Source organism: Stegodyphus dumicola, chromosome 3, assembly GCF_044657685.1.
Source record: "Stegodyphus dumicola isolate Sdum_Otavi_A_Nest chromosome 3, ASM4465768v1".
Classification (NCBI taxonomy): domain Eukaryota; kingdom Metazoa; phylum Arthropoda; class Arachnida; order Araneae; family Eresidae; genus Stegodyphus; species Stegodyphus dumicola.
The window spans coordinates 113,311,035-113,336,255 of NC_140770.1; the positions used below are offsets into that span (position 1 = coordinate 113,311,035).

Genomic DNA, 25,221 nt, shown 5'->3' on the forward strand with positions numbered 1-25,221 from the left:
CCCCTACTATCATCAACTAGGACTTTCGGCTCACAGCTCATTTAGATTGCTTCCATGCCGCACTGACACTATACATTTACAAACATCCATGCTTCCTTCGTGATTCAAACCCGGACCCTTCGGTCCTGCAGTCATCGTCGCTGACCACTATCCCGGTTCAAAATCACTCACTTTCCCGGTGATGTAGCGCTCTTCTATGTGCAGTTATTATTTATAACCGCACGAATACATCATAACAAATGTCCAGTCAAACACAACTAAAAAATCCATTCTTGGGCATATCTCAAATTTTCTCCAACTAATGTGGCAGTTCGTTTAACTTTTCTCCATTATAGGAGCGAATATAAAAAAAACCGGTACTTATAAAACAATTATTTCCTCTTCTAAACATTATCTAAAAGAAGTATCAATTACTTATTTGCGATCAGGTAAGTATATTCAAATATTTTTTCTAAAAAAAAGTAAATGTGCACAAAAAGAAAATAATTTATAGTTACATAAACCTGTAAAATGTACCCACAAATACTATGGTTTGGTGAAGGCTAAACTCCCTCTCTGAGTGTTTAAAAATACAGATAATCATGGTTAAAAGTTTAATATTTCCATTTAGGTTTTACTTGTGACGAATGGCAACAAATGACTGATTATTTCGTATTTTTGAATTTCGGTTAATTTTAAAACTGTTTGAATTTACATTACTTTCTTCATCGGGTTTGATCAGTTTCATTATTTTCGATTTCGATAATCGCAGTGCCTGTAATTTGCTGATTTACCATGAAATTATGATTCAAAAAATGTGCCTATAATACTCGTTCTACAGTGTGAGTACTTTACTAAAATAGAATTTCTAAGTGTTTTGTATGTATGTGGATTTAATAATAATATTTGATAAATGTAATTGAATCGCATTTGTAACATCTTTTACAAAATTATTAAATGCAATTTTAAAGCTAGTAATATACTTTTAATATTTATGAAACATTGTTTAAGATAATGACTATTTTAATTTAAGTAGTTTAATATCCGTTCAGATTTAAATATGTGGGTATGGGTATTTTTAAATAAAATTTCTTTGCCATATTGCTTTTTCTTCTTGGAATGGTCATAGCCTACCATCCCCTTGTAAATAGAGAGAAATTCTATTTGAGAGACAATTGTTTTTATTTTTGAAACTTAAGGGAAGCGAAGAAGTGAAAACCCGGAAGAAGTGCCTAAATCAAGACCGGATAAAAGCTCAAATATATTTAGGTGGGCGGGGGACACGAAGCTTACTTTCCTAAGCCGAATCCGGATCCCAATAAAACACCGTAAAAATGTCTTCTATAACTTTAACATAGCATTGAGTATGAGCAAAAAAGTTCATTTCATAGAGACAAGAAACAATAATTGGAAATAATATTCAGTTATGTCGTAGAGGCATTGAATACAGACTTGCATCATATGGAACAGGTCGAAGCTCAAATTAACGACCGTAGAGCTTCAGCAGAAAGTAGACGTAACAGAGAGACGACAATGAATCAGGCGATTGACTGGATGTGCAAAGCTTAGCGACTGGTTCTTGGTATAAAGGGTAAGACACCAGAGTAAAGCAGGCTTTGTTTGGAGAAGGGGGGGGGGAATTAAGACGTAACTTGGATAAAGGGAGGCCGAAAAGCGGGAGGAAGAATTAGAAGTTAACAGAAGGAATAAAATTAGTTAAAGATGTCTTATGTGTTAAGTGTGTAATTCAGTAGTGTCGTAGTTTAATTTTGCTATCGTTTGCAGTAAAATAAGAAATTTATCGATAATTGTAGAAAAACATTTTAGGGCGCTACTTTAATAGACGGTTGCACGGATTTTTGGCGATTTACTTTGTCGTAATTGTTGGCGCGGTTTTTACAATCGTCAGCCATCTTGAAAAATGCTGTTTTTACGTATTTTACGCATAGTAAAGTATTCGAAAAGGTTAAAAATATAAATATCGTTAAAAATAATGGATTAATTTTTTGTTGGAAATGTTGTTTTTTAAGATGGCTGGTAAATGTAAATCAATAGATTAACTATGAGTATAAAATACTAAAGTAAGGTTAAATTATTACTTTCATATAGCAAAGAAAAAGAATAAAAATATCGCTATAAAAATATTGCGCCAACGTTTAATTGGATTAAAATATTACTTAAACTGAATATTGAATTAAAAACCATCACACCAACGTTTAAAAGAATTAAAATATTACTTAAATTCAAATACATTAAAATAAGTAAATAAGAACGCTTCGTACACTAGAGCTAAAATGACAGCAATTAGAAGTTTAATGCGGGTAAAAAAGGAGGAATGTCTAGTTACTTTTTTTTTACCATTACAGCGGTTATTTCTTCTACCTTGACCACAATACCATATACTACGACCGTCTTCAAAATCGGCTCTTTTAACTATCTTCATCTGTGATCCACATTTCTCGCACTTCATTGAAGAAGCAATTAGCGAGGTTTCCTCCAAAAATTTAAAATAAATTTCCTCTGACCCTTGTAACAATTTATAAATAAATCTTTAAATAGGAAAGCCAGGTTGGTCAAAATAAGGTCTCAAAGGACAATTTTTTTATTCCAATACCAATAATTCATGGTACTAACCAATAACAACATTAATCTTTGAAAGGGACATATATCCGTTCGCTATGAAATCGAAGGAATTCGAAGAGATGAATAATAAAATTTTAAAATGGCGTGGTAATGCACAAATATTCAGTAACCAATCAAGGAGCTGATTACAGCTCGTTAATGCACAAATATTCTGTAACCAAACAGGAAGCTGATTAAATGACTCATCACGCATAGAATTAAAATTATTTATATAATCGTACATAATTATTGGTACATAATAACCTCATTTGGTACTATTCGGTTTCGAGGGCCGTAAAAAATCGCCAAACTATTGTTGATGCCAATGCTGCCAAAAATAACTGCGGCAACCCTAACACAAGAAAGGAAGTATAATAGTAAATAACTATCTAAGATTGATATTTTAATCTAGATGAAAGGTTAATTTCATATACCTTTTTATTATTATAATTTATATGAAAAAGGCTAAACATGACTGAATGGAAGCATAAAAGTAAATAACTATTTCAGATCATTATTATAATTTATATAAAAATTGCTAAACATAACTGAATGGATGCCTGCATTGCTATTTCGCTACCGACTTATCGCTAAAGCATAATTTCATCTCGTTGGTTGTTCAAACGTAATTTTCTATAATGAATGATGCCTTTTCTTTGAAAATATTCTCGGTAAAGTGCAGAATCGCTCACTTATTTGTTTGCCACTTTTCACAAAGGTAAAAACAATTGGATTTTTGTCAATTTTCGTTTACTTTTTGAGTGAAAATGGGTCGATGTATACATATATAAAGCCAAGGTTGTGCGCAGTGCCATTTTTGTGCAATTCTGGGATTTTTTTTAAGTGAAAATAGGTCGATGTGAACATGAATACCGAGTATGTGCAATTCTTAATAACGCGTCAAACACTGGGTGATTCTGCACTTTACCCAAATTCTACTGCCAAGTTTTCGTCATGGGCAATTCCCAAATTGTTAAATCCATAGGTTATTAAAAAATGGCGTCTTAAGAAATATAGAACTGTATAAACTTACACAATCTGAAATCAGCGCGTACGCTAGATTTGGCGCGCTGTTAAATGGGCGCATTTGTCAGATTTGGCGCTTTTGCGCATACATTTTCGCTGCAGTTTTTTACGGTCCTCAAAACGGAATAGTACCCATCAATTTTTTTTAAAAAATGCAAAATTAAATCGTATTTTAATATTTAACAGCCATAAATAATGTTTAAAACATTAGATTAAGTTTATAGATATTAAAACCAATTGCTTTTAAAGCAAGGTTACGTCCTTCATTATATCATCCACAACATAAAATTATATAAAATATCATACACAATAAAATTTTTATTTCAAATAAAAATGCAAAATTAAATTGATTTTTAATATTTAGAAGCCATAAATAATATTTAAAACACGTAATTTATGCATAATAAATCGCATTATTTTCTAAATAAAATGACAACAAAGTATCGGCTACCATAAATAACTTGTCCAGCAATGGGTTTACTATAAGTCGTATCGCTCGCCGAAAAAAAAAAAAAAAAAAAAAAAAATCACCAAAATCCGAGCAACCGTCTACCAAAGCAGCACCTTTTTTAGTGCAGTCATACACTTATTAAGAAGAGAAACAATGATATTTAGTTCGTTTTTGTTAAATAGTGATTATAACTCATTTAACGTAGACACGATATTAAGTACACTATTCGGGTTATTAATGCTTGTTTTAGGAACTTCTGGGTTTCGTTGAATACTATTGTATTCAACGAAAATAAATACTAGTAAATAAATAATATTATTCACTAGATGCTGTAATAAATTAGATGCTGTAATAAATTTACAGCATCTAGTGAGTAATTGGTTTCAGTAGCGGCTCACGGATTATCCTGTGTATTATTGGAATCTCTGGGTTTAGAGGAATAGACGATTTTCCTGGCAAGGCCTGACAGCAGTTAAGTCCAAGTTGTATTATGTTTCTGTTTTTGGTTTTGTCCGTAGGAAATTTCGAATATCCACGATAAGACGCGGGGTGTCCTTTTTCTATGCAGTTACAAAGGTGAGTACATAAGGCAATTTTGGTTCTGCGTCCTAGCGAATACTTAACACATCTAGGGCTCAGGTGGCAGTTTTCAGATAGTTGTGGCACTGAGGTATTTGATTTTTTAAGATCAGTTTCTCAATTTCGATGGAAAAAAATAGAAGATCTTTAAGTCGTTGATTTTCTCTGCATTGTCCGATAGTAAGATTTGAAGAAGGAATAAGGGCAATGTTTTGCGAGCTGAGTCACCTTCTGCACGGAAAATCCTTGATTTTGAATAGCTAGCTTAATTCTGTCACAAGTATTGTGGATAGGGAGACCTCTTAAAAGCACTTTCATTGGGCATTTGAACTTAGGATTGATGGTGTAATGCGGGTAAAAGCACTGAAGACGCTGCAAACTACGAAACAACAAACAACGAACAAAACTACGAAAGCGGAGATTAGTGAAATCAAAAATGGGTGAGATTAGGCTTGTGGTGTCACAATGTATTCTTGCTTTTCACACTACTTGTATTTACTATTTTTACCAAAAATAGCAACTTTAAATTAACATGTTCTGTTAATTAAATAATAAACTGTTTATTTTAAATTCACACGATGTAATTAACAGTTCTTCTACTTACGAAAATAGTAAACAAATAGTCTCGCATACTCACGTTTCAGATAGAGATTCAAGATTGTTTTTAAAGGTTTTTAAGCTTTGTCAATGGAAATAAGAACTTTTTTTTTAATTTAAATTTGCATCGTAGAACCCTTTAATTCTATAACTTTCACGAATGATTATATTTCTACACAACGTTACAATAACTTTTGTATACTATTAACTAGACAATATTCATTATATTATTGAAATTTATAGGAAAAGAAAAAGTAATTACGGCAAATGACCATCATTGAAAGCTTTCATTTCACTATTTTTCAGATTACTAAATGACATTACACTCTGTTTGAGAATATTAGTGTTCCATACATTAATAATGTATTAAAATAATAATGATGCAAAAGTTGCCCATGGAGTGCAAGTTTGCGATTTTCGCGACTCGACATTTGACTTTTAATGATCATCAAATTATCGATATTCATAGTAAGTTGGAAATCATTATCAACATACCGAAAGCAAACAATGAAAAATCCAATTCAAAATACGAAAATTATGGTTGAAATTTCAATTTACAATTAATACAAAGAAACGATACATTAAAATTGTACATAAAATATGATACATTACTTTTGTTCTCTCCATGTACACAGCGATCTGTTTTCGCTTAATACATCATCAAAGAATTTCAAAAACTCGGCATCGCCTACATTCTCGGCATTAAGCACAGCCATGATCATGATTACCTTAGAACAGTTGCAGCAACATGCACTCCAATTTAGTAGAAAATAAGCCTTTTCAAAATGATATACAGCAATCAGAAACGCAGAACAAGTGACCAAGACAGAACTATCGCAAAATTCCACTGATTCGAGTTAATTAAACAAATTTCAGAAAAATTGCTTAGTTTAGTTTATTTGATAATGGCGAAGCACTCGAGGGTGACCTGCCTACCAAAAAGAATGACCCAACGACGAAACGTGAGCTACCATAATAATGTCATTACCTTACAACGAGTAGTCAAATTTGGCGCGCATCTGCTATTTCCAATTTAGCCAATAATAGTAAATGAAACGTACCTTCAGTCTATTCCTCTTATAGAATATATTGCCGATATCTCACTCAGAAATATTTGCATTAATTTGCAAGTGTTAGATTCCTTTTTTTCACGTCTCCACATGTACTCGGCCAGATACTAATAGAATTGTCCTGTTGACTGTCGAGTACCATGAAGATTTCTTTTACTAGCTGCTCAAATCTATTCAGTACTGTTAGTATGCACGCCTGTCTCTGAATCATTAATAAACGAGCTATAATTCCCTTTTAGATGCGCATATTCTTCGGATTTGAGGCACCTACATGCTTTCCAGCAGTCGTAAATAACAACGATCCTAGTAGGACATTTTGTTTAATAATGTGTAATATTGACTCGACACATCTGCTCTCAGCCACTCTAAACACACATTTATCTGCCTCTCACTCAAGCAAAACAAACACGCATTTTCCTTCGACTCTATTCTCTCTATAATATTTTACCAAATTTATTTTAACCAGTTTTCACAATAACGCCAGCCCCTCCCAACACCACATTCTCCTTCAATATAACTGAAGGCACAGTTTCCTGCAAAACCTCTTCCAATCTGTGACGTCATTTTTAGTAATATCTAATTCCTTTGATATAAAATCATTCACGAATTTATCCAACCACAAATACCTAACTCGCAAAACACCATACATGCTCAGATTATCTTTCGCAAACAACGAATCTTCCGAAAAGGTGTTGTAACTTGATACTTACGTTCTCCTCCCGTAACTCTATATATCCACTCAAAACCAGTCACAGTTCTTTTGCTCTACCAATTTCATATTTGTTTCACAATTCGAACATTTATACCACTTTGCAATTAATAGTTTCTCCTTTCACTATTCAATCAGGCATTTTTTTACCCTTTCGTTCCAACTGGTAAACAAACCAAATTTAGGTATTCACCCATACTGCAGGAATCACTGGTATCAGATATACTCGTTAGTAGTTGAAAGGTTCTTTGAGCCAAAGAATTCTTTTCTGTTTTTTGAGCAGTTATTATACAATTCCTATCATTCATTTAATAGTAGATTTATAATAAAAAAGTCTTTGGCAGTAACATTATAATCCTACAATTCAACTTAGTTAAAATATAATTTAAATTTTCTTCAAATATAAAGTTACAACATTACTGTAATTTGTTTCTAGAAAATAGGGGTAGGAAGCATTACATCATAAAAAGGTGTACCCAAGTTTAAAACAAGTAAACAACGTCTTGATTTGTGCAGCATCTTCTACCTTTAGTTCGTATGAGCACAGAGCTCTATGGGAGATGCTAAAATTAAACTTCAAATTCTACAAGACACTACCGTATTGCCCTCGCGAATAAGGCCAGGCATTATTATGACGAAACAATATGCGCTGCGACTCAGTAAGCTTGGAAAATGAAGGACGTTTTCTGAGAAGTAAGATGTAACAATGACATTCACACCTTGCCTTTCTTAGTGAAATACCAAAATAAAAAACGCAATATAACCCATAACATACTCAAATGCATATTCATTCCTCCAATCGAATAACCATTCTGACATGCCTGAGTAAGCGCGTTATGACCGGTGGAATTGCTGACTCTGTACAAAGCATGGTTGTGTTTCTACCAGATGTCATATTTTGAAGATAGTCAGGGTTATTTCTTGCTATTCTACCATAGTTTATGGGCAGATTCTCGTTCATATGAATTATTAGTTCAAAGGGATTTGAGTCCGGAAGTACTATTACTTTCGTTTTGGCATTTCGCGTCGGACTCCTATAAATGTCGCTTCACTTTTCAAACTATTGCCACAAAATGTTAGAGTCTTGCATAATATTTGAAGAAATTAAATAATGAAAACTCTGCTTAAATGTATGTATATTTCTCTCATTGTGATAAAACAACGGTATCTAGAGCCATCCAATTTTGAATGACGTAATCCTACTGCAAATATGGGCAGCTTAAATCCCAAATTTGAAATTTGGAATTTGTTTTATTATCGATTTCATATTTTGTAAAATTTTAACGAATTTTTGAGTAATAAACTCAACGATTTAAAAGCGAGCAATGGCAACACTCTACGGGAAAAAAACATTTCTATCTCCAGTGCGTTGAACTGTGTATCGGAAATTCTCAAGATATGCTCATTTTAAAATTATTTTGCGACATTGCAATTGAACTAAATTTTATGGTTTAAGTGCAAAGAACATGATATTTAATAAATAAATATAACACACAAAACGTTAAAAAATGCCCCTTTGGACGTCATTTAAAATCTGAAACATTTCAGATTTTTTTTATATCTATTTGTTTCATTTTGTAGCAAAATCATACATTAAATTTATTCAAAGTCTTATTTATTCAACCTTTCGTGTGTGTGTTTTTCAAAATATGGTTAATTTCTTTTTGTTCAAAAATAAGTTTCTATTTCATTGGTATTAAAATTTAAAAAAAAACGTATAAGTACTTATCATGCCTAAATGCATTCCCAAATAGTCTGGCTAATATGCGATGTAGAGTTAGCCATTTCCATCCTTACAGTGCCTAATTGTTGTAACGGCTAGCGTTTGATAACATTGCAGACAGTTATTTAGATTGCACTTTACTTATTTAATTTTACAATTTAACTTAAAATTAACTAAATTGTAAAATTACATATTGATCTCCTTTTTAGTAATTTGAGTTACCAACTATAATTTCATTTAAGTAATTTATCTATTAACAATGTTACTACCTCCTTCTATGTCTATAAAATATGCTTTCATCTTTTTCTGAGATGTAAGAAACAAATATATTTTCTTCCTTTTTTCATCTTTTTTATGTGTAGCCACTGTTTTAGAATGAAAGACCGAGGTTGTGCTAAAGACGTATGCAGACATAATTTTTGGTATGTGCAACCAAGACAGTTAAGCAATATGCATCCTCCTATCGAAATGAAACCGGAAACACAATATCCCGAAGGCTGCATGTGTAATGAGAATATCACAGAAGCTTCGAAAAAGCCAAAAAGTGTGTAAATCTTTATCTCTTTTCATTACTTATTGCAACTAATATCGTATACAAGTTACGAATACATTTAATAAGGTGAAGTGTAACTCAATAGTTTCTCCTGAATTAGATCAGCATATCATGGAATTAAGATCAATCGTTAAATATCGATTACTCTGCCTACAGAAAATTTCATTTATACAATTATTGTCTTGAATTTGATTGTGGCATCGTCTTGTCTCTATAAATTTTAACTGAATCAGAATATTATCACCTGAATATGTTACATACTGTGACTAAAAAAATTCTTATTATCAACAAAGATGCAAACTCAAGTATAGATTTAGATATTTATATTTTAATGCTTCTAGAAGAGAATTATAGCTAACTTTATTTTTACAATTTTTGGATCACATAACCGTATTAGCATTGCTAATATTTAGATTTATTGTGAAGTACATTAAGATACTAGGTATAAAATCAAGTGTTCTTCTGTTATCGCGGCCGGATTAAAAAATGTATGTATATATGTGTGTATAGGTGTATGTGTATACACACGTATACATATGTACATACATGTTATATATACGTACATAAACACGTACATCTACACATACATATATTTTTTATCCGGTTCCGATAGCAGAATACCTAAAATCATGAACAACTCGAAATATGTTTAAGGATTTATTGTTTCGAGGCATCTCCTGGATTATGAAATGGGGAAAAAGATAGAGAATAATGTTGAATGAAAAATGAAGAACTCAATGTTAATATTTTGCATTTCGTTCATCCTTTCAGAGAAAGTAAGGTTTTCTGATGAAGTGCAAATCTACGAGCTTGAGAAACCAGTTGATTTCTGCAGATTAGGTGGCTTGTGCAGCTGTTGTCAAAAAGCGTCTCTTCAAAGCCAGCCTCAAAATGTTGGCAGACCAGTGCTGATATATGAATTGCCAGAGCCCAAATTTGATGACACGACGACAAATAAAAGAGATTTCCAGTGGCATGATATGCCTAAAAGGTAAAATTGTCCAATATTATTATATTTAGACTGAAAGCCTGTAATGACATTAGTTTATTAGCTTAAAAGTTAAGTTTATTAGCTTTATTGTTTATAGTTTATTAGCTTTATTGTTTATAGTTTATTAGCTTTATTGAAAAATTATAGTTGATTAACACAAGTTTTGAATTGCATATGCATTACATGTGACAACATGGAAATACAATTCGGTGCTTCCTTATACTTACAGCTCCATTTTTGTAAATGAATACCAATAAATTGTCAATGGAAAACTGTCTTTAGATGATCGGCAGTCCTAATTACGACCATTTGTAGTTTGTTCCTGAATACTAGGAGCCCCAACTAAACCTCGTGTCATCATATTTCCTTTTCTAATTTAAATACATTGGTTATTATTAATTAAGAAAAACTCACAAAAATGACGATTATTCAAAATGTTATACTTATAATTTAATAAACTGAACCACAGTATACAACACATTGTAAGATATAAAATTAAATGAAGACAAATTATTAAGTAATTACGGTGTTATAGAAATTAGCGTATGTATAAAATGTACAAATTAGCTGTGTCAGTATGGTATAAAAAATTACCTTCAGCATGGAGTTTGATCTCCCTAGATGAAATTCAGCACAAACAGCAATGTGTGATGTTATCAGTTATACGGTCTATCAGTTCCGTAGAAAGTGAAAACCATTGCTCCTGCAAAGTACTTGTAAGCGTGCCAAGTGTCTGAAGAGGTGGCTTAAGAGCAGCCCTACTTCTTCCTAAAGCATCTCTTTCACGAATGTTTGATGGATAATAACGAGTCCCATGTTTTCTCCAATCAAATAACGTCTACTATAACTTTGGGGGCTAAACCTGTACTCATTCATACAGCGAAAACTTCTCCAACGGTCAACCGTCTAGTGTATATGTTGATTTGCCGAACCCTTGTATAATGTGACGTGAGCGGCCCTCAAATTTCTGGTCGTCCCGTGAACAAACCTCCTTCTTGAAGCCTTTTACATATAGCTAACGGCGACTTTAAGATACTAGGTATAAAATCAAGTGTTCTGATTCTGGTGGCTGCAGGAAGGGAGGATTTGATTTGAGTCGGAGATGCGGTTGTCTTCCTTCGGGCGATTAGCAACAAATATCGGTCATCGGCGTTCGTCGTAGCGGTTGGCCGTCCTTGGCTGAACATCCTGGATGCAGAATCTGTGGTTAGAAATTCAGTCTATGAACCCCAGAAGGACTCACATTTATAACATCTGGCTACTTTTGTCTGACTTTGGCCTGCCCTTAGTCTCACAATAGCTCTTCATCGCAGTTCTTCAGGCAAACGATGCCCGGATGTCGTTGTTAGAAACTGGTTATTCCCGATTTCTTATTTAAGAATCACAGATAAATTTACAGGCTTTCCTCTCAAACATACAAATTTTTTCTCCTCGCAGATAACACATTCCGATTGTTGCACTACTAAATTGCATTACTGCAGTTTTCTCAACAACTCTTATTTGATAACATATTCAGATTGTATATAAATTCGCTTATTTTTGGAGTTATTTTGATTTCTTCTTAATTTCTTGAAACCAGTATAGTTTATGGTAATAAATGTTAAATGTATCTGTATGCATTTGTATGTACTTATGGAACATATAACTTCTCAGTTTTGTTTCTTTCATATTGTGAAATACGTAAGTTTGTTAGTTACGTAAGATTGCTAGATTCTTCCTTTCTTTGACCATTTTAAAACTAAATATTTTTCAATTTGTTTTCAAAAACACAAGTATAAGCATATGAGCAAAACCGCATAATTCAAAGGTCATATTTTTTGTCTCTGATTCAACCTGTGAAATAAAAAAGGAAACTAATAAATATTTTTTATGAAAATAGGAAAAGAAAGTCAAATAATTATTTTATTTTAATAAATTACAGTGATTAGAAATGACGATAAGCATCTAGATAAATAATTTAGTTATAAATAGAAAATGTTACTAGTTAAAATTATGATAGCATCTTTATTATATTACATCTTATTACATCCACAGTTAACAATATTCATGAAATGTTTAATAAATACAATTACAAATAGACATATTAGTCTTCCTCATAATTATTTTATTTACAAAAAACAAAATTTACAAACATACATTGTACGTCTATAACGCTAGGACTAAATCTCTACGATACAAAAGTTGAAAAAAATAACGTTATCAATTTTTCTACCCTTTCATTATACAATCCTTGTATGTCTGCACTTGGCACTCCATGCAGTTGCTTAATTCTTTCTGAGAATTAATCTTTTAGAACACTGTTAAGATTTCCCTTTTTTAGTTTATTAATCAATTGATATAGACTCAAAGGTTTCCTTATTTCAGAGCCTGAATGCTGATTGCCTGAAAACAGTAATCATCTTTTCATAGTATTATATGGTATTTTCTCCCTCCTTTTACAGCATGACTTCGTGGTGTAATGGTTAGCACATTCGTTGTGTGTTCGACAGGTCCAGGTTCGAGTCCCGGGGAGGGCATTGCACATTTTTCAAATCTCCTGCTTCTAAACAAACCCTAATGACTCTACACTGACGCCTGAACTAAAAGTTGGTGGATGATGATTCTTCACTACCAGGATTTGGCTATTTTGTCCTCTAATTCCCAGTCTCTCTTTAAAAGGAAGAGTACATAAGGCATTTTCCCTCTCTTTCCTGCATGACTTCGTAGTGTGACGGTAACACACTCGGGGCGTATTCGAGAGGTCCAGGTTCGAGTCGCGGAGAGGGCATTGTACTTTTTTTAATGTCCCTTTCTTCAAAATAATCCTAATGACCATACAATAGGAAAACAAACATAGGCTGAGGATATCCTTGAAACTTGTGACCTATGCACCATATGTGAAATTAATTTCAACAGTAACTATACCGATGTTTACTGACTTTTATAAAGACTTAAGAGCACAGTATAGTTATAATCTATAACTGTACTATGCTATCCATAACTATACTATACCATGGGATCTGCAGTTATTATATATATATATTCCTCAAAAGGCAAAGTCGGAGGAAATATATTTGCATACATTTGCAAACTGAATCTAAGAAGTACACTTCTAGCGATGCAAATGCTCTTTCAGAAGGAATAAATAGCTAACATCGCTCAATGATTTCACCAGTTTTCACTTAAAAATAAAACTGCCTAACTTTCCTGAATACCAATGCACATATCTTCAGATCCCAACAATCGTAAATTGATTTTTCGTATCTATCAATTATTTCTTCAGAAATTTCATTTTACTGTTAAATGTAAATATATAAAATTCATTCATAGTAAATATGCCCATTTTAGTAAGTTTCCATACCTTTACTGTTAAATAATCACTATCCGTATAATTAATCTTATCAAATTTATTTTCAAGACGTTTGGCATGCTTGATTATGGCAAAACACATGATAATTATTTGCCTAAGGAAATGGAAGCTTTCATTGAGGACTTTCTAAGGGAAACTGGATCATGTTCACGTTTACATGTGGGGAAACACAAAAACGGCAGATAAGCCAGCACGTTTGTAGAGATCTAAATCGGATCGAGCAACCAGCGTTGAGCAACTTTAGATCTTGGCCATTCTTTTCAATAAGTTATTATGATTTAAATGCTTTCCTTAAAAATGTGTTAATTAAGTAAAGCTAAGAGTGTGGTGCAATTTACATAATTTTATACAAAAAAAAAAGATAGTAATCAAGTTAAACTAAGAATAGTAAAAGTTAAATGTAACTACAAGAGTATTATACACACATTAGATTTGATATTAAGTGAAATTACTCTAACAAGTGAAAGAATTAAACACGCTATTTGCAAAAAGTTCTAAAGTTCTAAGTTTGCAAAACGTCATTCAGAATTTGTAGGCATTTAGCATATCGACTCCTAGAATAAAATATTTTGAGTTAAATATGCGTTTTAATGAAATATTTCTTCAACTCAGAGAAATACCACCGTGGCATCCACTAATAAAAGATCGATGGTTTTTATTGGATGTACCGAGTATCAACAAAAGTATTTATCAGAGTGATTTCACTCCACAAGTTGCAGTTAAGGAGCAAAGGAAGCCAGTGTATCTTGCACCTAATAAAGAGCAAAGGTAAGCAAAAGAATGCATACACCATCAACAAAACGCTGCTATAATGATGATAATACTTTGCAGTAAGTTAGGTTTGGGGTAATTTTAGGGATTTCTAACTTTTAGAAATGTCGGTGGACGAATTTATTGCTATGTAAGTATATGAATTAATTATACCGATATTTAAGCTTAATCCTTATATTATGAAGCTTAAAGATAATCAATGCTAATACCATACATAATAAATCGGTGTTAATGCCTTGCAAATTTAGTCTGTTAGAGGTGAATTTAACTAAAAGAACATATCATAATCGATTATTAGCGCCGAGTAGTCGAACTAGATACCTGTTTGTTGTAAGATTGTTTTGCTTTCAAATCATAGCCACATTTCAGATCTCGATCAATATAGATGAGCTATGTAAGAAAAGGATTGTTCTACAGACTATGAAATTAAACGTCCTCTTGTCGAAAAGCCATCCTGACAAATTTCAGTATTTATCTTCATAGTAATACAATAGGTTTCAGTTTTTGCCACGAATTTTGTAATCCATGTTTTAATTAAATATGCAATATTCAGTTGTATGGATTTATATTCATTTTAAATGACCAATTTTATTTAATTTGTTATTCTTTGCTATAAGCCTTCGTTACAATTGTCAGTGGCAGAATATTTAAATTTGGTAGCGCAAGTGAAGTAATGCAAATTCTACGTTGAAGAAAGAGTTTAAAAACCGAATTTTAGTAGGAAAAAGGGGATAGTTAGGCAATTTGACGTCACCTCTGCTGCTTAAGCGTCTGCTCCCAGAGATATTGCTGGTTCGCTTGGCTTAACTACATTCACCTGCTGCCACTAGATTTCGACAGGGGTTTAATATACAGGGATTATTCTGAGCTCTGTAGTTTAGTTCGACGACTTGTACATATCTTAAATCTTGAATTAATTCTTTTTTATTTCAGTTACCGCGCAAGCAGAGGCGTAGTTTGTTAGCGTCGAGTTGGCGCATTGTAAATTTTAAAGAGTTAACAAAGGATACTTTTAACCCATCTTCTGTGGAGTTACTACTCTTACAGTTATCATACAGGAGTTATCCTATTGGAATCTAATGTATAATTTATGCATTTCTATTATAAATATGATCTAAATAATATAAGAGAGAAGCTGTACAAGCAAGCCTGTGCTTCATTTTCACTAGAATATCCATAAAGGACAGCTTTCAAGATAGAAATTAGGAATATTAATACACTCTTTAGCATATATCTATTCTACATTTGATATAATTATAAAGCGAGGTAGAATAAAATTAAACGGTGCTTTGCAATAAAACAAATGACGTACATAAACTGGTCCGCAAATCAAGAAAAATAAAGGAAAATTTTACTTTTTAGTAATATTATATAAAAGAAGTAGGAAAAATTATTGAAACAATCATTTCTTATAAACTTTAATCAAAAGTATCCATTAACAAGCAACATTCTTTGGATAGTATAATATGTGACATCGGATTTTAACAAGGAAATAAATATTAGTACAAATTAATTCATTCATTAATTAATGATTTAGTAGTATCCTTATTTTACAGTATAGAAAATGAAATAAAGATTAACAGTAAAAAGGATTTTAAAATGACATTTTCTAATTTAAAAAAAAATTATCCTATCTTTGCGTACATACATTTCACATCCCTCCCGAAATAAAAGTAAAATTAATGTGTACAACTTTATGCTCGGAAGGATAAAAAGTAAATTTTTGGATGCGGTTACGGACACGGATACCGATTATGAAGTTGCTTATAAGACCTCCGAAGAGACCTCAATAAGCTAGATAACAAAATTAGGCCTCTTGGGGGCCATATGATTTTGACACGCCAGCAGATGAAGCTTCAAAAACAGAAGGGATAGTAAGATAAAAGTGGGGAGACCATTGTCTCCTGTACTGCAGATGTGCGGGTCAAATGAAAAGCGACGAGAGACAGAAGTCATGCCCCGCAAGAAAACAAGTAAACGCTGGCAGTCAAAGCATGTTACGAAGTTGTGGTCCCTAAGCCTGTGATTTGATTTGGTAACTAAGAACTTCTGAAAAATGTGCAGCATCACAACTAAGTTCAGTTTTTAAGAAAGGTTTATTTAGTAATGTGGTCCACTACAGTGTAGACTTTCAAGTCATCATGAATCAGTATGTTTCTTTTCAGGTCATGAGAATTCATAATTCCTTTCAGAATCTTATTCTGTACTACCTGAGGTTTGTAGAAGTCTGCCTTAGTCACGGTCAGCTTGCAGATGCAATACAGATGCACGACGGTCAGCTTGCAGATGCATAGCGTAGAATTGGCCTTATAATACATAAGTATATCCTTCTGCTTTCAGACAGTCCAGAGTAATTTCCTGTAAAGCTGGTTAGAAAAAACGGCCTCTTCTTATTAGTGTAAGGCTACTGATACGATTCTAAAAGGCATCGGTACATCCGATAAGTTATCTGCATAACAGATTTGAATTTATTTAAAGGATATTCGCTTGTATGCAATCAAGTAATGTGTGAAAATGTATTCTGCATGTATTAAATAAAATGCAATACATACGTTGAAGTTTATAAGAATAAGCTTTTCATTTCTCTTACCTCGTCAGCATAAAAGACTTTTCATCGGTAAGTCTTACTCATTTTGACCTATGTTTGGTACTATTTCTTAAAGATGTCTGTCTAAATAATAAATAATTAGATATTTGTTTTTCATTTAATAACTGTAAATTATACAAGCCAGTGAAAAACTGACAACAGAGCTAGAGAGCGAATTTTTTATATGAATCAGTCATATATATTGAGTTAGCAAGAAAGTAATTTCTTGTATACAAAAAAAGAATTTTATTCGGTCAAATATCTTCCATTCTGTGCAAGAAACTCAACCAAGTGCGTTTTGAGACAATAGTTATTACTGAAATTTTCACAATTTCAGAAGTTTTGTAAACTTCGGAATAAATAAAAATCCAATGGTCCACAACATCACTTCCGAGCTACAATAATTTTTACATGTTTGTAAAGCTGTATGAACCTCGCATTATCGTGATAGAACACTACTCCTTTGTCATTAACCAATTTTGGCTTTCTCTCTTTTATTTCTTCCTCCAGTTTCATAAAATGTTGACAGTAGACATGCGAATCGATTGCTTAATTGCTTGAAAATAGTTAAAAATAACCGTCAGATTGATAGTATGATATTTTCCCGATGCAATTTAGCTTTAGATATGATTTGTGCTGATTCATCATGGTATGACCATGATCTTTTTCGACGCCTTCTTCATCACCAGTGATAATTTATTTCAAGAAAGGGTCGATTGCATTACATTTGAAATTTGTATCATGAATATTAATTCATTGTGTTAAAAGAAATTGTTTAAGTTATTACGGAACCCAAATATCGAGCTTCGTAACGAGTCTCAAACATCTTACGTGATTTTCGATTGTTGGGTATAATACATTTAATCTTTCCGTAATCTCTAGCACAGTTGTATGATGATTCGATTCAATTATGCCTTTAATTTTGGGATCATCAGCTTCAGAAGGTTCGCCAGAACGGTAGGCATCTTCAAGTGAGAAATCTCCAGAACGAAATATTTAAACCGATTGTGACACAACGTTCTCTTAAGCAATCCGCAACACTTCGCATACCTGTTAGTGAGCTTAAGCTGCTTTTTTGCTTTTATGGGAAAAAAAGTAAACTACGTCGAAAATGTTTATTTTTGCACCCCATGTTAAAAGCTGACTTTAAACTAACAGCTGCAAGCAAAAATAAACGGAACTGGTTTATATAACGATTAAAACGCGTCAGCTACCAAATCTTAAAAGAAAAAAAAAAGGATAAGATTGCCAGACGAATAAGAAACGAACATAATGCAATATATATATGTAAAATATAAAAATTACTTTGGATTTGGTCTGCGCGAACAAGCAACCTATAATTAACTTTTCGCAATTTCAGGATCTTACCCCTAGACTTGTGCTTACGAGAACATTGCGGCGTGTTATAAATAATGAGTGCGCGCCATTTTTCGTCAAATTGCTTTCTTCCACCGCTGCTACAAGACCTTGCTGCTGCTCATTCCATTTTTCCCCTTTGTTAGAACAGTCATGACGTAGAAAGTCTAAATTTAATCTTAATTAGTTTAAATCACTACTGAATATGTAATTCGGATAATTTCATCTAAAGGAAAAATGATCTCCTGTGAGAATTGAATAAAAATGTCGAATCTAAAAAGCTAAATCCTTCTTTGTCTTCATTTTGCTGCCTTCTGCTCAGCCACAAAAACGCCCGGACTCTGATGTAATTATATTCTCGAGCTTTGTCATTCCTGTGTCTGCCTGTCAAAATATTACATATATATATATGTAATATTACTTATATATTAAACCCAAATTACTTTCTTGCAAATCCAACACAACTGGAAGGAAGAACTTGTTTGAAAGTGCAAGAGAAAGGTTTTTTGTGTGGCAACAGCCAAATATCCGCTGCTGAAAGCAGAAGTTTTGTCTTTTGTGAAAGTCAAAAGTAATCTGATTGTGCTACTACTATGATCATAATACGCTCAAAACCCGAAGGGGTTAAGAAATCGAATCTGTTGCATGTGCAAAATGAAGTGCACTTTTTATGCGGTTAAATGATTCCTACTTGTAGAGAAAATACGCAGTAGTTCATATATCCTTAAAGATAATATTGTAGGATTTGACAAATAAGTAATTCGAAAAAACATATTCTGATTGCATCAAAGATTAAAATTGTAAATCACTTTGTAATTTACTTATGTCATTCCTGAAAAAATTCGAAGTACTTTAGCACTAGTTTTTGTTTTTCTGCTAACATGTTAATATATGTATGTGAAAAAGTACTTTTATGTTGGAGATATACATAACATTTTGTTTTCTATAATTTTTTACCATTTTGGTGCAAGCTAGACTTAAAACTACTCATTACGCTATTTATAAGAAGTATTTCAAAATCATGTATCTTGTATATGTGGATATTTTCTAGTTAAAGCTCTAAGCAATAAGTAAACTTTCGGCAATTTTGTGCCTTTTTTTACATTCGCCGTAATTCAGAATTTTGTAATTTCAAAACATGAGATTTTGTTTCTATGCTGGATACTATTTACTTGCTTTCGACTCTTTTATTAAGTCGTGATTTAGTTTGAGCAAAAACTAAACAGATACTTATATTAGAGTTTTGAATTCTCATACGTCAACTTGCATTAAAAATTTACAGAAATACCGATTTGTTTTCAGTTAATAGTATGACATTGGCTTACGAAATATTTATTCGGGAAAAAATAATATGAGGGGGGGGGTTATCAAGACAAATGTGGTAGCTTACTTCGGTGCTGAAACAGAAGGTTTGTCACTAATAAGATCCAAATGTTGGCAATGTATGACAAAGACAATGTCATACTGCAAACTTGAGATTAAGTGAAGCAATTTTTACTTGAAGCTCGTATAAATGAAGAAATAGTAATAAGATTCGTATTAAAAAGTTCATCGATAGAAATGTATGGAATAAAGCTTATCAATATTTATCACACTTCATTTTGTTGTAGCGATCCTTGCCAAGAATTAACAGAAGCTTTTACTGCTTGGAAGAAGACAACAGAGAGCCCATGTCACGAAGAAAGTGTAAGAGAGAAACTCGCTCTTGACCACCAGGGAAAAAGTTGTATACCATGTCTCCCAGTGTCAAATGCATATCATGATGTCTTGAAAATAGCAGTACCTGTAAAAGAGAATAAAAACTTTTTTCTTTGCGAAACAGGACCGTCACAGGTGTCTAAATATTGGTGGAAAAGAACATGTTGTGACCATGAGGACAAAATCGAGCCCAATGTGGAAGACGTTCCCCAAGAACTAACAAAACCCACCTGTCCCTCTTATGCCACAACTTACCGGCATGATTTTGTATCACCCGAAAAGTATGTAAGGTAATTCATATCAAATTTTATATAAAACTCTAAGTAGTGCCCGGAACATCCAACATTTCAAAATCCATCTTACGAGATGAATGAATGAATTTGCTTTTCTTCAAAACAAAATTCATATTTTTCTAAAGTAGACTGAATAAATATTTAGACTTACATTTTTTAATCTCACACAATTTCAGTCATTTTTGTTACGGCATAAACAATGAGACATAAAAAGTAGCTCTTCTCTGTTGTTCGTATGGCAAATGAATGAACAAGTGGATTGTTTTTATTCACTTAACCAACAAGTTAAAGAAATGGTTTCCGTTCACGTCTATTCATATTTGTGCACTTCGTAGCATTTTGGCTGATACTGTTTGCAGCTCTTCAATAGTGAAGCTTAAAATTGTATCCCTTGAGCTCCTCCAGGTTATGCGGACTGTTGGCATACACTTCCTGATTTAAATTTCCTCACAGATAAAAATCGTATGCGGATGACGGGGAGAACATAGTAGTAGCCACAAACTTGTGATTCGGTAAAAAATTAAAGAACATGTGCCGTCGCAAGGGGTGAGGCATGTTGCCTCATTTTTTTTAGAAAAAACAATTCCTTTTTTTTTCTTCTAGTGTTGGTTGGTTGAAAAATAATTTTAAAAAGTGCAGGTAAACTGGAGTATTCATATTTATTCGGAGAAAACTGTATCTTTATCAGTCCACCTGCTATAATAAGTAGTAAATCGCAGTAAGTAAAAATTGCAAAATAAGAGCATGGAATTGTAAACGAACTTCTTTAAAAAAACTTACATTTTTTAATTTAAGCTTATCGAGTCCAAAAAATAAATTATATAAATACAAGCAATCCAACACATGAAAAATAATAACAAATGAAAATTTGAAATCATACAGACCGTGGTAAAAAATATTTTGCAAATTACAGCAAAAGTCTAAAAAAAAAACATATTAACATAAGCAATCTAGCATATGAGAAAAAGGTAACGTTTGGCAATTTGGATCCAATAAACATAATAGAAAATGTGAAAGATGAAGAAGAATGAGTTCTTAAAATCTGTAACATTAGCGCAACAAAAGGTTTTGAAATGGAAAAACATCGAATTACTAATAATATATACTATAAAAACACTAAAAATTAATAATTTAATAATTTTTTCATTTCAAAACTCCTGTTTCTCTAATGTTACATACTTTAAGAAAGAACTTTTATTTTTATTTTTATTTTAAGAACTATTCTTTTTATTTTATATTTCTTAAATCAATTTTTCATCTGTTATTATTTCTAATTACAATTTAATATGGGAGGCGTGTAAGTGTTTAGAAGAGGTTAATTCTTTCAATACAAAACCCATGGTTCCTCATCCTTGTGTTTTTTAAAGTTTTTACTGATTTTTGATTTCTTATGTAACTGTAGCCCTTTTTTCTCTTTTTGTGACTTTTAGTTTTCAAGATTTTAATTGTTTTTTAAAAAAAATACTTATATTTTATTAGCGTGCAACATCTAAAGATAATTATGTACTGTACTTCCTTATTAAAGCAGTAACCACAATTAATAAGTATATTTAGCAAATTTAATCACCCAGTTTGTAAAATGTAAGTTTCAGAATGCCTTCAAAGACTAATGCAGTGGCTGCTTTAGATACTGAAGTATCTTATCTATAAACCGCTTGCCAAAGTCAGCATAAATTGTAGAATACTTCATAAAAGTGAAACAAATGACCAAAAGGTAGTTTTATAGAGACTGCCGAACATCCTAACGTATTGCTTGCTAACTTAACTTGTTTTTATTGCAGTATTCATTTAATTAAATGCAATATTTATATATCATGCGTTATGAACATATTGAAATCCTGCTCAAAGAAATAAGCAACAAGGGAAAAACGCGGAATGAAACAAAACTTATTTAATGGATATGAGGAGAAACTGATCCAAGAGTTTGGTCTGGAACTACTGGAGCCCATAGCAAACAATAAAGCAAAGACATATAAAAACACATGTTTTAAGACCTCACATCGAAAACGACCTATCTGTTGAAATAATGTGCAATGGAAAAAACCTTTGATAACGGGTATATATACCCTTTAGCTGTAAAGCATGCTTGACAACGGTGAGGAAAGCAGGCTAAAGTGTCGTTGATAGCTTGTTGTGGCAGCAACGCCAATTTCTGTAGTAATGAATATTAACGATCGTGGAGGGTGCCTGGGGCACAATGCAAACTTATATCCAAACATGTCCCTCACATGATGTATGGGATTTAGGTCGGAAGATCTAAGAGTCCACGGCAGATACGGAATTGTTTAACTTTCCAAATAATTTCGTACCACTCCGTCTGTATGCGAGCGGGCCTTATCATCTTGAATAACGTGTCCTCACCCATTGCAGCAATAAAAGGACGTAAAGAGGGTGAAGAATTTCGTCGAGATATCGGAGTCTGTGGCGGAATCCCCAGGAATCACGGAGAAGTCGATGGGCACGTTTGTTGCTATTCCAGCCCACATAAGTAAGCCTCCTCCTCTGTAATGGTGTTTTTTGACGATGTCTGCGGCCCAATTCCTGGTTCTCGCCATATTACTGCCCTTCGGAAATCGCTCTGGGTGTTAAATAGAGACGCATTCGTAAAGAGTACATGGCTCCACTGCTATATTGTCCAACTGCTATGTTCACGGGCTCAATTCAAACTCACTGAGACACGATGGAGACGAAGAAACACAAACCACAGGTCGTCGAGCATACAGTCTACCTGCGTGCAGACGACGCAACACAGTTTGGCGGGATTTTTGCCATCCTGCAGCAGCAGACAGATGTGACAGCAAACGTCGTGCTGTTAGTGTGTAGGGTTTATGTTTATTTTAACTAACATTTATTTTAAGTTTAAACTATCTTTCCTGTCAAGCCTTACTTTTCCCTGGAACTGCCAATACCAGAGTGAGTAAATTTTAGTAGAACGCGCAAGGATTCAAATTATCAGCGGAAGTATTCTGAGTTAAATAGAAAGGAAACGAGTTCGAAGTGTGCTTTTCTTACTTCACGAGCGCGGAGGTAGTTAGTTAGAAATTGAAGAACCACGCGTTTCGGCCTGTGTGCTTGCCTCGGCAAATTGTTAATCTTTCAACGTGATATTCAGAGTTTGCTGAATTATCAGCGGTATTGTAAAACGCGGTGAGGTTAGTTACGTTTAGAGAGCCTCGTAGTTAGTTACTTGTTAGTATCTCTTTTTAGTTTCTTATTTTTATTTTACCGCCGGGTCGGCGTAGTTTGTGAGCGTCAAGAACACGCATTTGTAACTTCTAAAGTTGAATAAAAAGGGACTTAAACCCTTCTCAAGACTCTGTCTAATTTCCAGTTTTCAGCAGTCACTACTTGGTTGCGTGCAGGTTGGAAGCGCGCAACTTTACAATTGATCTATGGCATCTTGCACAAGTAACAGTTAGCGATCGTCAGCCGTTGTGGTGATCCTCCGGCGTCCAGATCCACATCTACAGGGGTTTTGATTCCTTTGCTAAGGATTCCACAGCCTGCTGATGACACTACGATGCATATTAAGCTCTCTCGCAGCAACGGATTGTATCAAACCAGCTTGCAACAACACCACGACCCTCCAACGCATTTCATCATGCAAATGATATCTTCGGCTCATGCTTTCAGCTTTAAATATATTGGATTACACGGAACTATCACTGTTTACGACCTAAGGCATGCAACCTCTACATCATATGTAAAATTGTACGTTTTAATTCCGCTTTCTATCATTGTGCCTTTTCTTTAAACGTTTGTTGCTTATTTTTAACACGAGTGTTTTCACGCGTTTTATACGATTCTCATATGTTCCATCAGTGAAGCTAGTTACGTTTTATTTATTTTTTTACATTTTTTGAGTTATTTGTAGATATCAGCCAGGATAAATGTCTACAAATGTAATTATTTTATTATAAGCAGTCATGTTCAATGTAATTGATTTCTGAAATTATAATTCAAAACTTTTTATTATACGTTTTCCATCAACTGTATATTTGCTCTTGTTTCTGGCATTGGTATAAAGTAATTTCTAAAATATCATTGTATGTCAAATATTGATAATATTTTTCATTATTTAGGGAATCGCAGAAATCAGAAGAGCAATATTACTGTACTCAAGAAAAGCCAGAAACAATTTGCCCTGACTCTGAACAGCTTGCTTCTTATTCAGTTTTTAAACAAGGTGGACTTATATGAAAGAAATTTGTGTAATATTTCAAAAGATTTAAAACGAAATATTTTATTTTTTGTTTCAATTACTTTATAATTTAAATAAAGAGAGCATTTGCTTAAAATATTTTACAGCTAAGTTTGTACATTTTTTAATAATTATGGCCTTCTTATTTGATATTATGCTACGCTACTGGGTTCGGTCTGAATCTCGCGTGCGATAGTTCCGTTTGTGACGGTCTTTTTTTTTGGCAGATCTTACAGCTTGTTATTGCTTAAGTTCTTCTAAAAGACTGGAGTTAGGGAGAAAGAGGCATAACATCTTCGAAGTCCATTTCTGTCGCGACTGGCATGGAATTTATGAACATTCCTCCTATGTGCTTTTATACCTTTATTAAGCAGTTTAGTTTTATTATAATTTTTCTTTATATCATAGAAGTTCAAACAGACTGATTCCAAATTTAAGCGAAAATTGCTATGATAATAAAGTACAGTCATGACTTCTGAGGAAAGGTATCAAAATACGAGCAGCTGCAAGTTTGCTTATGATTTTCATTAGATATAAAAATGTCACTGAGACAGGAAATGCATGAGAGAGAGAAATTTACTGAGAATTATGAGTCATGAAATTCACTCAGACATTCATGACACAGGAAAATATACTGATATTACTTTCGGTTTTTTTCAGCAACTA

General features: G+C 33.0%; 1 protein-coding gene across 3 annotated transcripts; it reads left to right on the top strand.

Annotated features, from left to right (window-relative positions):
* The first annotated feature begins 687 nt into the window (after positions 1-687).
* On the top strand, positions 688-24,646 carry LOC118182557 (uncharacterized). Of its 3 annotated transcripts, none has more exons than XM_035351931.2 (6): positions 688-821; positions 9,119-9,300; positions 10,081-10,300; positions 14,262-14,417; positions 19,974-20,351; positions 24,437-24,646. In XM_035351931.2, exons 2-6 carry the CDS (start codon positions 9,132-9,134, stop codon positions 24,552-24,554), a joined length of 1,041 nt encoding a protein of 346 aa, XP_035207822.2. In that variant the 5' UTR covers positions 688-821; positions 9,119-9,131; the 3' UTR covers positions 24,555-24,646. The 3 variants fall into 3 exon arrangements, with proteins under 3 accessions (XP_035207822.2, XP_035207834.2, XP_035207842.2); XM_035351943.2 differs by having other exon boundaries at positions 19,974-20,342; XM_035351951.2 differs by lacking the exon at positions 14,262-14,417.
* Positions 24,647-25,221: the final 575 nt, after the last annotated feature.

Bases quoted from the DNA above. Each gene is read 5' to 3' on its own strand.
- LOC118182557 (XM_035351931.2), top strand. From the start codon at position 9,132: ATGAAAGACCGAGGTTGTGCTAAAGACGTATGCAGACATAATTTTTGG. The intron at 14,418-19,973 runs GTAAGCAAAAGA...ATTTTGTTGTAG, and splicing joins GCACCTAATAAAGAGCAAAG to CGATCCTTGCCAAGAATTAA. The intron at 20,352-24,436 runs GTAATTCATATC...TTCATTATTTAG, and splicing joins TCACCCGAAAAGTATGTAAG to GGAATCGCAGAAATCAGAAG.